Below are 12,915 nucleotides of genomic sequence, written 5' to 3' on the forward strand. Positions count from 1 at the left end.
ACATACTTACTAAGTAATCGAGAGATAAGCAAAGATTGGGGTACCAAAAAAGGATAAATCCCACATCGTCTATGAATTTTAAGAGTTTTATTTAGAATTGTACACATTAACAAATCCATTGTATTGGCAGTTTGGAGGAATGAAGAAAGTGTATAGGAGGGCGCAGAGAGCTCCTGGCTCCCTGGTTTCCCCTCTCCTCCCTCTGTCTCAGATTTCATTGGCAGACTCTTAGGGCCAAGTCAAAGATCAGTAACCTGAGGATTCTCAATTGTCTGAGGTTAAAAGTCACATGGAAGAGGTGTACCTGACTCAATTGTGGACTGGTACAGAATTTGAGGGTATGGAACCCCTGGATATCCTGGGCTAAATGATTTCTTCTAGCAGATGGCTGGTTTCACCCACAGTCCAGCTGTGAAAATCATGGCTGAAGGTCTTTGGGGAGGTTAGTTGGTTGGTTCCAAATTGAGCTTCTCTTCTTGAGAGGTGGGGTCAAGGGTGGAGGATTTACCCTCTTTATTCAGGGACTCTCGTGCCTCACAACTGTTGGTTATCTCACTGTCCCGGGATGCCCGGCGGGACAGACGTTTCAGAGAAGAGTCTCGCCGGGCCAGCAGTGAAGGCTGGAAGCCAGAGAAGGAACTGCTGGTTGGAGGACGCTTGTCTGTCGAGAAAGAAGGGGAGAAGAATAAAAGGAAGTTGCATAAAGAGAGAGATGGTATCATTTCCCCCCACCCCACCCCTTGTCATTATTTCTTCTGTATTTCCAACCCTCTCAGACCATACAGAGCAGAAGGTTTGGACTATGGCAGCTCTATCCAAAGTACTATAGGAATAATTCTCCATCACTTGGTTTCATATGACTTCCCCTCATGTACTCTATCGTTCAAACCAACTGTTTTATTTGCTGTTACCCCATGCCTAGAATGCTGTCTTTCTATACTCTATTTTCTCTTGCTCTGATTTCCTACCCTAGCTGCCTAACCAGAAGCTTGTGGGAGCCCCTGGTGGAGTAGTCTCAGGCATTATCCCCCTCACCTCCAGGCCGGATCGGATGCATGAGTCTGCTCATCTGAACATTCCAGTGCTTGACATTGGTGCTGGCCTGATGAAGCTTCCGCTGGGCCGCCTGCCAGGAAGTAAAGGGAGCAGAGCTGTTAGAAATTCTGGGCAGAGAAGGGCCCAGAGGAGGGAGAAATGTAGCAAGGCTATGGCTTTCGGCATAGGATCACCTTTCCTAAAAGTGAGTTGTGCTAGCTTGTGGTAGATACAAGGGTCTAGGGTTAAGCACAAGGTACTAACTTCCTGGAATCCCCCACAAATATCTGGTTTATACCTTACCTAAGCACTTATTTGTTCAGTATTGCAAATTATTTTCATACATATAACTACCTATCCAGCTCCATCTCTCCCAGCAACAAATCTGTCATCTGTAAACAGTAGGTACTTAATAAATGTACATTGAATAGAATGGAATTAAAGAAACAGCATTATGACACAGTGGGGAAAAAAAATCACTAGAGTAGGAGGATCTGGGTTCAAATCCTATATCCAATTCTTACTGCCTATATAACCTTGGGCAAGTAGCCTCTTTGGGCTTCTGTTTCCTCATCTGTAAAAACAGGGGGAGATGTCCTCCAAGGTCCCTTACAACTCTAAATCTATGCTTCTATTATATTGGGAATCTACAATAATGGCCAAGTACCAAAGAGAAAGGAGTATGAAATGAGAATCCACTTTGGACTGGTACAGAAAATTTGACAGAAGGAATGGCAGAGTAAAAAATACTCACACACACACAAACACACACACACACATACACACAATCTAATACTAGCAACTCCTCATCTGGCATTTACTTAACACTGCCTTGGGTGGTCAGTTACCTTTTCAAGTATATGGGTTCAATCAGGAGACCTGAGAGAAATAGGTCCAAATATTCCCAACCACTACCATTGTTGTTAGACTGCAAAACCTTTAAATTGGGCCTCACAGGTCCCCCTTTAAAAAACAAAAAACAAAAAAACCAGACTCTATTCCCACTAAAGATTGATACAGTGAATAAAAGGATAGAGTGGTTGTACCGATAACCATTTCCTTACCAGAGCAGTGGATGCTAAAAGAGGAGAAAAAACATAATATATGTCTTTTTTTTCCTGATCTCAACTAGTGCCCTTTTGATCTTTGGTAAATCCCTTTATGATCTTTGTAAAACCTCCAAGGGAAAAAAAAAAGTGGTTTGGTTTTTTTCCCCTACCTTTAGATTGTCAACATGTTGAGGGGAAGAACAATTTTATATACTTCTCCTAACAACATGTTGAGGGGAAGATTATATACAATAATACAATGGGATCTTGGACTCACCTCCACATCCTCATCAGCCCGCTGGCGGTTCTGCCGCACCTGCTCCAGCTGCTGCTGGGCCTGCTGCAGAGAGCGACTCTGGATCTCCATCTCCTGCTGCAACTCTTGCTTCTCCTGTTGCGCCTGCTCGATATAACGCTCCTGCTCCTCCTTCAGCTGCATCAGTTGCCTCAGCTTCTCTTCCTCCTCCTCCAAAAGCCTGATCAGGGGATTGGAAGGTTAATAGGAAGGACTAGAGTCTAACATTGAGTAACTAAGTGGCACTTGAGTGCACAAGGGCCGGCCTGCAGGCAGGAAAACTGAGACTCCTGAGTTCAAATCCCATCTCAGACACTTGCTGGGTAACCCTGGACAAATCACTTGTTTGCTTCAGTTTTCTCAACTAAAAATGGAGCAAATAATAGCACTTAGTTCCAGAGTTGTTGTCTAAATAAAATAAGACGATAATTGTATAGCACTTAGTCTACCATACAGTGAGCACTATATTAATGTTAGTTAATATTTTGTGTAGCTAGGTGGCTCGGAGGATAGAGTTCTTGACCTCATTTTCCTGAGTTCAAATTTGGCTGCAGACAATAGCTATGTCAAATCTTTTAACCTTGTTTGCCTCAGGTTCCTCATCTATAGATAGAATGAGCTGGAAAAGGAAATAGCAGATGCTAAAAGATATTAATTATTATTTTTTTTTTTTTAGTATTTTATAGTATCAGTTTGGTATTTACAGTATAAAGGATGGTTTCAGGAAAATGTGGAAAGAGTTTTGTGAACTAATGCAAAATTCACCCACAAAAAAACCAGTTAGGATTGTGAAGAGCAGAATTTGACTAAACAATACAGACTAACATCATAGTACCTAGACAACTGAGCAGGTTGTATAAAAGATAGAAGAGCCGATATGGAATAAAAGAACCTGATTTTTGGATTTAGGCTCTGGCCCTTTCTGCATGTGTGATCTTGAGCAAATTACTTTCCCACTTTGGGCTTCAGTTTCCTCTTCTATATAATGGAGTAGTAAAAAGTAAAATTATTCCTGCATTATTTCTGGCACGATTTAACTCATGCTTCGACATCTGAAGCATATTAAAGCCTCCTTTTAGTTCACCTAGAAATATATGAACTATAGTTTTATCTGGTCTAAAGTCCTTTTCAGACTTGCCTGAAAGAAGGAAACTTTATCAGCACTTAATCAAATTTTTTTGGAAACAATGTCCTCCACTAAATCCCTTTTCCCTCCTTTCTCTTAGGACTAACCTCTGTCTTTTAGGAAAGCATTTTAAAAGTCATGTTACTAAAAAAACTAATGGATTAAAGGTAGTGGTTGTTTTTGAATGCCATTTGGGATGTTCTTAGCAGACACTGGAGTGATTTTCCAGTTCATTTTACAGATGAGGAAACGGAGGCAAAGTGACTTTCCCAGAGTCACATACACATGGTAAGTGTCTGAAGTCAGTTTAGAACAGAGGGAGAGATGAGGCTTCCTGACTCCAGGTCTAGCACTCTATCCACTGTGCCACCAGGTTGTGTTAGAGCCAGCTCATACTGGGCCTGAAAGAGTCGATTGTTAACTTGTTCACCTAGAAAGTGAACATCTTGGAAACTGGCAAAGAGCAGATGCTACAAACCAGGGCTTGATTTATTGTTTTGTTGATCATTTTTACTTAAGAAATTAATGAAGAAAATATTAAAAACTCAGATTAAACTTAAAAGCTTGTGTTTTTTATCTTAAACATTTATCAGAACACCCCTGACTATGCATTCCTCATGTTTAGTTAAGATGTGTTCAAAGATAAAGATCATTGCTTTTCTCTCTGCCCTGCAGGTATTATGGTGAGGATCACAGAGAAGTCTCTGTTCACCTTTGATGAGATGAAGAGAAGAACCCTTGGGGTAGATGGATCAGAGAAGGATTAAGTGGTTTTAGGAAAATGGCCAAAGGTTTCCAAAAGATTAAGTGAGTTAAGCAGAACACTGATAAGATTTAAATTAACCTAAAATTGATTTTTAAAAATTGTTGCTGGCATGCTACAACATCAATTACAATATTAATTTTATAGTATCAGTTTGGTATTTTATAGTATTCATTTTTTTTTCTTTTACATTGGGCTGTTATGAGAAATCCAGGTAAAGAACTTTGTAAATAGGAAAGTTTCTTACACATGAGTCACTATTATTGTTGTTGTTACTATTATTGTAATATACTAATATATATATATATTACAATAATAGTGTATATATATACATATATATATATATATATATATATATATATATATATATACATACTATAGACAGACACTTATTAGTTGTGTGACCTAAGTCACTGTTTACCTCAGTTTTCTCATCTGTAAAATCAGCTGGAGAAGGAAATGGCAAACTACTCCAGTATCTTTGCCTCTTGGCAAAAGATTCTGATATAATTGAACAACAAAGCCCTAGTGGGAGATAGACAGGAATATGAGTGGAATGGGAGGAGGTTTACAGAACAGTGGGATGAGGTAAATTTCAGTAGATGCAGAGAAAGGGTTGAGAATGGGTTCAATATAGGGGAAGATCAGGGTGTTCTGGATATTTGCAGGTATAATCTACCTGGTCTGGGCATAGCGCATGGACTCCTCATCCCGACGAGCCTTCACCTCTAGTTGTAGAGCCTCCTGTAGCCTCTGCTGCATCTCCTCCAGCTCAGAGATTCGCTGTCGCTGCCTAATAGCCTCTTCTTCCTTCATCTCCATTTCTGCCTGCATGGAAGCTCGTGCCTGATCCAGAGGAGGAAGCACAGGGTCATTAAGAGCCCAGAAGAACCAGGACATAATGGGACAGAATTTTTGAGGGCACTGGGTCGGAAGCCCAAACTTGTGGACCAATAGGCATCTATTAAGCATCTATTAAGTGCCAGGCACTGTGCTAGGCAGTGACAGGGTTAAATAACTTGCCCAAGGTCACATAGCTTGTAAATCTGATCTGAGGCTAGATTTGAACTCAAAAAGAGGAGTCTCCTTGACTATCACCTAGCTGCCCCTCTTCTTAGTAAGCACTTACTAAGTGTTTTTTCAACTCAATTCCGTGAACTCAATTTACCACATACAATACATAGGAAGAATTATGATCATATTACTGGTACTTTGATATTTCAAGGATTTTATTGCATGGACTTTCCCCTCTATTAATGAAGATTGCAGCCCTTTTTGTGCCTGGGGAGGTAATTTAATTTAGTTACTAGGGATTAGACCCTTATGGACAAAGCTCTACCTTCAAAGCCTTTCCAGTACAAATGAATTTATTAAATGTCTACTATTTGCCTGATACTATGGTAAATACTGAGAATGTAAAAACAAAAATGAAAATAGTTCCTACTCTTAAGAAGCTTACAGTCTGGAGGTAGAGAGGTTACCACATATATGTATACAGATACCTGGGGATAAAAGACAAGGAGATACAAATCTAGCAGGACTTGTCCTCTACTAACATAGCTTTTGTGAATCTGGGAATAGGGAATGACCTATTTTTTAATAGGGAATGAATAGGGAAAAGAACCTATTTTTACAAAAATATTTATAGACATTCTTTTCATGGTGGCAAAGTACTGGAAATTGAGGGAAAATGGTTGAACAGGTTGTGATATATGATTGTGATGGAATATTTTTGTGTTATTGATATAATGAGCAGGATGGTTTCAGGAAAACCTGGAAGGAGTTTTTGTGAACTAATGCAAAGCAAAATGATCAGAAGCTAGAGAACATTGTATACAGCAAGAACAAGATTTGTAAGGATGACTGACTTGTAAAAGTATATATATATACATACTTGTAAAAGACTTAGCGACTGATCAAGAGAATGATTTTAAGACAATTCCAAAGGACCCATGATGAAAAAGGACTCCAAATGATTAGTCCTGAATGCAGATTGAAGCTTTTAAAAAAATTCTTTTTTCTTGTTTTTTTTTTTTTTAATTTGCATTTTCTTCTGCAACATGGCTAATATAGAAATATGTTTTTCATGACTTCACATATATAACTGATATAAAATCATTTGCCTTCTCAAGGAGGGAAGAAGGGCAGGACAGAAGTAGAGAATTTAGAACTCAAAACTTATTTTCTGCATGTATTGAGAAATATTTAACAAAATAAAAAAATGACAAAAAACCAAAATAAAAATATTTAACAAAAACAAAAACAAAACTAAAAAAAGAATCTGAGACCTTAGAATCTCCTACATTTCACCATAAAGAATTTTAGGAAGACTTTTTCAGAAGATTATTATGGCACAGACTGTTGTCCTCCATGCCTAAAATGCAATCTCTCCTCATCTCTGCCTCTCTCTCAAAATTCCTCCTTTTCTTTAAGACTCAGCTCAAATACTACTTTCTACATCACCCTCTCCAGCTACTAAAATCTTTTCCCCAAAATCACTTTGCCTTTGTAGCCTTGGATTTCTCTGTATATATAAACGTTGTCTTCTCCAGCTAGATTCCTTGAAGTGACCTTGGGCAAGTTACTTAACCCCGTCTGCCTCAGTTTCCTCATCTGTAAAGTGAGTTAGAGAAGGAAATGGCAAACCACTCCAGTATCTTTGATGAAAAAATCCCAAATGTGGTCACAAAGAGTTGAACTATGAGGGGCAGCTTGGCACTGAAGGGGAAGAACATTTCCTGGAAAGAGCACTTCTTTTATAGGCAGAGGACCTAGGTTTACATCTTATTCACTACCTGTGTAGCGCTGGTGACTTAAACTCTCAGGGCTTCAGTTTTTTTCATTTGTCAAATGAGGCTGTTCGACTAGAGCAGTCAACTCAGAAATGGATGTCACTAGACCACACATAAGTGCTGGCCCACATATTGGCTCAGAAAATCACAAATTAACATCATCTATGTTTTACTGTCTTTTAATTTATTTTGTTAAATGTTTCCCAATTATATTTTAATCTAGTGTGTGTTTAATACATTTGGACTATTGCAGAATAGTCCAATTTTGGGATAGAATGACGAGCTCAGGCCTGAGTTCAAATCTAGCCTCAGATACTTACTAGCCTGTATGACCCTGAGAAAGTCACTTACCTCTATTTATCTCTGTTTTCTCAGCTGTAAAATGAGTTAGAGAAGGAGATGACAAACCACTCCAGAATCTTTCCCAAGAAAACCCCAAATGGGATCATGAAGTGAGACATAACTGAACAATAACAGCATTTTAACCAGGTCTAGCCTGCACTCTGAAGTTTTGCAGCCTTGGCCTTCGGGCAGAGTATTTGACAGCTCTGACCATACTGCCTCCTACTTCCTATTTGGGCGTAGGGGTGCCTACTCAGACCCGCAGCTCAGCCTGGAGCTCACCTGCTCAGCCTCTCGCAGCTGCTCCTCCAGAGCCTCTTGAAGCTCCTGGTGCTGGCAGCGCCTCCGCTCCTCCTCCTCCTGCAGCAATCGTTCCGCCTGCCTCTGGGCCTCCTGCAGCAGCTCCAGCTCCTGCAGCTTCCTCTCCTTCTCCTCTTGCAGCTGCTGAAGCCGAAGCATCTCCTCCTCCTTGGCCAGCCGGCGCCGCTCCCGCTGTTCCCGCTGTTCCCTGCGTTTCTGTTTCAGGTCCTTGTGAAGAGAGGTCTTTCCCTCAGCCTGCAGCCGGATGGCCGTCTGAATTGCTGAGGAGGCAGCAAGAAGCACAAGGGTCAGTTAGGAACAGAGGGACCAGTGTCTAAGTGCAGGAAGGGTGTGGGGTTCAGGCTAGAGACTAAATAAGATTCAGTGGCCACGGAGCCAAGGATAAGGAGGTAGGGAGACTGAGAGGTCTCAGATACAGAGATGCCCAGAATGAACTAAAGAGTAACAGATTTCAGAGTCAGAAGGGACCTTGAGACATCATCTTATACATATAGGCAAGTGGTGCAATGGAGAGATCTGGAGTCAAAGACTTGAGTTCAAATCTGGCTTCAGACACTTACAAGCTCTTAGTTTTATAAATTAGTTCCATAGTTTTCTTAGTTTCAATTTTATTAATCTCTCTGAGTTTCAGAATTCCTAATTTGGTATTTAATTGAGGGGCTTTAGAGGCAGCTAGGTGGCACAATGGGAAGAGCACCAACTCTGGAGTCAGGAGGATCTGAGTTCAAATTTGAACTCAGACATGGAACACTTCTTAGCTATGTGACCCTGGGCAAGTTACTTAACTCCAATTGCCTCAGCAGAAAAAAAAAGGATGTCAGTAATTGGGGTGGGGTGTTAATTTGTTCTTTTTTCATCTTTTTTAGTTGCATGCACAAATCATTGATATCCTCTTTCTCTATTTTATTTATATGACTATTTAGAGACATAAAAAAAAAATTTCCCCTAAGAACTGCTTTGGCTATATTCCATAGGTTTGTATTTCATTATTGTTGTCTCATTATTTTCATTCTCTTGGATAAATTATTGTTTCTATGATTTGTTCTTTGACCCACTCATTCTTTAGAATTGAATTATTTAATTCCCAATTGATTTTTAGTCTTATCTTTCTTTGGCCCTTTATTGAATATAATTTTTATTTCAAAATGGTCTGAAAAGGAAGTTTTTTACTATTTCTGTCTTTCTGCATTTGGTTGTGAGATTTCAGACACTTACAAGCCATGTGAATCTGGGCAAGTCAACTCCCTGACTCAGTTTCCTTGGAGGATGATACTTTCCAGGGTCATTATTAGAATAAAATTAGAAATTTGTAAAATGCCTTGCAAGCCTTAGAGAACTAGATAAATGCTTAGGAAGAGTAATAATAGTGTAGCGGTGGTGATGGTGGTAGTGGTGGTAGTAGTCGTAGTATTATTAGTGCCAAATAGATAGTTCAGTAAATAGAATGCTGGACATGGAGTTAGGAAGACCTAAGTTCAAATGCCCATTTCACAGAAGAAGAAACTAAGACCTAGAGGGGTTACTTGATTTTGCTTTTCTAGTACGTGACAGACTTGAGTCTCCTGATTTTTATAGTGATTACTTCTTTCAGAAGTAATTTTCAGAATTACATCGCACAACTGACCTGCTGTCCACTCCTGGCGCTGACGGGTGTCTGAAGCACTCATCTCATATGTGCGTGATGCTGTCTTCACACAGAACATGCAGCGCTTTCCATCCCGGTCAGGTAGCACCTGGTTGGGGGAGACAGATCATTCCACTTCACATCACCCTCAGCTGATCCTTGGTCAAGTGCTCCCTCTTGGATGGAGACTATCTTGACTAGCACAGCCCACCGTGATCTTCTCCTTTCCTGGGTTCCTCTAGAACCACACTTGGCATTTATATACTGACTTATAGTGAGAGTTTTCTTCACATGTTCATACACATCTAAAACAAGCAGGGGTTTAAAGATTTTTGGAGGGATGTCTTAGATCCCTTTGTCAATCTGGTGAAACCTATGAATCCCTTCTTAGAATAACATTTTTAAATGTATAAAATTGCATTACAAAAGAAATCAATTCTGTTGAAATAGTTACCAAAATAATAATTTTTTTTTTTAAAGTTCATAAACCCAGGTTAAGAATCCCTCATCCAGAGCTTAAAAGAACCTTGCTTGGAGGCTGTCTAATCTAGCTCCTTCATTTTACAGATGAGGAAACTGAGGCTCAGTGTGGAAAAGTGATTTGTCAAGATTGCCTAGTAAGTGTCAAAAGATTAAATATGATCCCAGGATCATATTTATATATTTATATATATTTTTATTATATTATATATATATATATATATTCATAAATATGGTCCCACGACCTCTGACTTCTTTCCTTTCCCTGATATGTTTATAACAACAGCTTACACTCCAATTGCACTTTATGAAAAAGGATAAACTTCTTCCTCCCTCTCCTTCCCTAATAGTATTGTAAAGTTAGTAATAGAATCATCTCTATTTTTTATCATCCTCATTTTCATATGAAGAAATGGGCATAAAAAGGTTAAATAATTTTTCTCAGGGTCACGTAACCAGTAAATGTCAATCAGAAGTTGGGCTCAGATCTTCCACTGAAAGATCAGGGCTTCTTTCCACCACTAATAAATCAATCGACAAACATTTAAGTACCTAGAAAGTTCTAAGCACTGTGCTAAGTACTGAAGATACAAGGCAAAAGACAATCCCTACCCTTATGGAGCTTGCAATTTTATGGAGGAGAAAATAAACAAATATGTATACACTATTTTGAAGAAAAATGGGAAATAATTAAATGAGGGAAGGTATCATTCCAGATATTCTCCAAATAGACCTCCCTCAGAGCAGGGATAGTTATCTTACCCTACTTTACTACTAGCCCCATAGAGACTTAATACAGTGCTGGGTACATTGTAAGTACTTTGAGTTTAGTTACTAATTTATTCCATTTACATTGATCTGTGGCACCAGAAAATTGGTAGCCTTGTCTGGTCTCAGCCAAAGCTTCTTAAACTGTGGGTCATGACTATATGACTGAAATGGGAGTCATGAAATTATGATTTATTATCAGTAAATGTTTGATATACCTCTATAACTGAAGTTGTATAAAAATTTCTTGGGTCAAAAGGAGTTGCTAATGGGAAAAGTTTAAGAAGGATTTAGGTTTTCTTTCCCATGGTCCTGGTCCTCAGAATTTAAGCCCTCTGCTTTACAGGAGTAAGGGCAGCTAGATGATACAGTAGACAGAGTGCCCCACCTGGAGTCAGGAAGAATCTCCAATCTAGTCTCAGACACTTACTAGCTGTGTGACCCTGGGCAAGTTACTTTACCCATTTTTGCCTCAGCTCCTCATCTGTAAAGTGAGCTGGAAAAGGAAATGACAAACCACTGCTGTATTTTTGCCAAGAAAACTTCAAATGGGGCCATGGAGAGTCAGACATAATTAAACAACAACTATCACAGTACTAAAATATCTCCACATCCTCTTCATTCCTCTTTGTCCAACTTTGCCTCAGACCAACCATCATCTATGTCCATTTCCCCATTCCTACCCGACTACCCCCACTTCTCCAGGTAATCCCCTGGTCTCCATGTTAGTCTTGAAGCTCAGACAATTTTCAGAAATTTATGCATAAGGTGAAATCAGACCTTAGAGGATTGTTTCCTCTCCTTTCATTGTACAGTAAAATCTGAGGTTCAGATCCCCTTTTTTTTGCTGGTTCCTCACCTCTACACAGCACTGGGGGTCTAGGAGAATAGTACCCCTTTTTTCTTTGCACTCCTCACTCCCGTAGTAACACAGGCTGCCTGGTAATAGCTGGAACCACCGTTCTGCCCAGTTGCGCCTCAGATGCCCCCTCTTCCATAGGTAGCCCTGCACATGGAATAGGGGTACTATTGAGCATTTGTTGTCTCACACCTCCTCCCCCACCTGGCAGTGCAATTCTCCTCCTTCTCTCACCTGCTTAAGCACATCTTGGATGAGCTCCTGGTAGACCTCATGGATAGCCATGCTGAGTGTGTCTTGGGCCACACCCCGCAGGCAACGGCCTGAGTTGATGAGTTCCAGAAACTGCCAGACACTCAGCCCACCTGGAGACTGGACCTCCTGAGTCAGCAGTTCTTCTAACTCCCCAAATCCCAGCTCCAGGCTCATGCTACTGTGGACCTTCTTCAGTAGGTATTCTACCTGGGAGGGAGGAAAGCCAATGAGAAAGGGCTATCAGGCCAGAAAATACAGGATTACAGGACATAGGGTTACCAGGGACTCAGCATACCAAGAGCTCAAAAAAAAAGATTCTGGGATTCCTAAGAACCAAGGACTATTCTTGTGTATATGGATCATCAAGATAGCTAGAACACTGGTCCTGGAATCAAGAATACCTTAACTCAAAATCTGCCACTAACACTTGGCTATGTGATCCTGGGCAAGTTCATCTCAATTTCCTCATCTGGAAAATGGGGATAATAATAGAATCTACCTCCTGTGATAATTGTGAACCTAAAATGTGATATTTATAAAAGGCTTTGCAAACCTTAAAGCACTATATAAATACTATAATCATTATTAGATTATTAATAATTATGATCAAAGGGTTGGACTGGTTGGTTATTGTCCGTTCTCTAAGAGAATCAAAATGACTAAATCATAGTCATTTTTCAATCTTGTCCAAACACAATTTGGGGTTTTGTGGTAGATACTAGAGTGGTTTACTATTTCCTTCTTCAGCTCATTCCATGTGTGAGGAAACTAAGGCAAATGTGATCAAGTAACTTGCCCAGAGTCACACAACTAAGAAGTGTCTGAGGCCGGATTTGAACTCAGAAAGAGGAGTCTTCCTGACTTCAGACACTATGGTGCTCCCTCACTGCCCTAAAATCATAGGTTTATTACACTGGTTTATAATAATCAGAGGCCAACACTAAATTTAACAAGAAAGCAAACTAAGACCTGAGGAACTTAAAAAATTTACCTAAAGCCAAACAGATAGTAAGGGTCACAAGCAGGATTTGAAGCCAGGTCCAGTGACATCAGATCCAGTGTTCTTTCCACAATACCAAAGCACACTCAGTTCTAAGGTTCCTTTGACAATCTCTGATTCTCTTGATTAGTGAGAACCTGCAGGAAACCCAATCCTTTTCAGAGCTCTATCCAAATCCCATGCACTTTAACCTGGATTTCTTTCCT

At 40.0% G+C, this 12,915-nt stretch overlaps 1 protein-coding gene across 1 annotated transcript in view; it reads right to left on the reverse strand.

Annotated features, from left to right (window-relative positions):
• DEF6 (DEF6 guanine nucleotide exchange factor) overlaps positions 1-12,915 on the reverse strand; it is a 43,975-nt gene continuing 31,060 nt past the window's right edge. The window contains exons 4-11 of the mRNA XM_003768990.4: positions 11,689-11,916; positions 11,455-11,601; positions 9,348-9,456; positions 7,685-7,983; positions 4,948-5,114; positions 2,362-2,560; positions 1,036-1,126; positions 1-661 (exon numbers count right to left, since the gene is read on the reverse strand). Coding sequence (XP_003769038.2) covers positions 444-661; positions 1,036-1,126; positions 2,362-2,560; positions 4,948-5,114; positions 7,685-7,983; positions 9,348-9,456; positions 11,455-11,601; positions 11,689-11,916 — 1,458 coding nt within the window. The 3' untranslated portion in view covers positions 1-443. The remainder of the gene's footprint in view (positions 662-1,035; positions 1,127-2,361; positions 2,561-4,947; positions 5,115-7,684; positions 7,984-9,347; positions 9,457-11,454; positions 11,602-11,688; positions 11,917-12,915) is intronic.

The sequence above is a fragment of the Sarcophilus harrisii genome, chromosome 4 (genome assembly GCF_902635505.1).
Source record: "Sarcophilus harrisii chromosome 4, mSarHar1.11, whole genome shotgun sequence".
NCBI classification, from domain to species: Eukaryota; Metazoa; Chordata; class Mammalia; order Dasyuromorphia; family Dasyuridae; genus Sarcophilus; species Sarcophilus harrisii.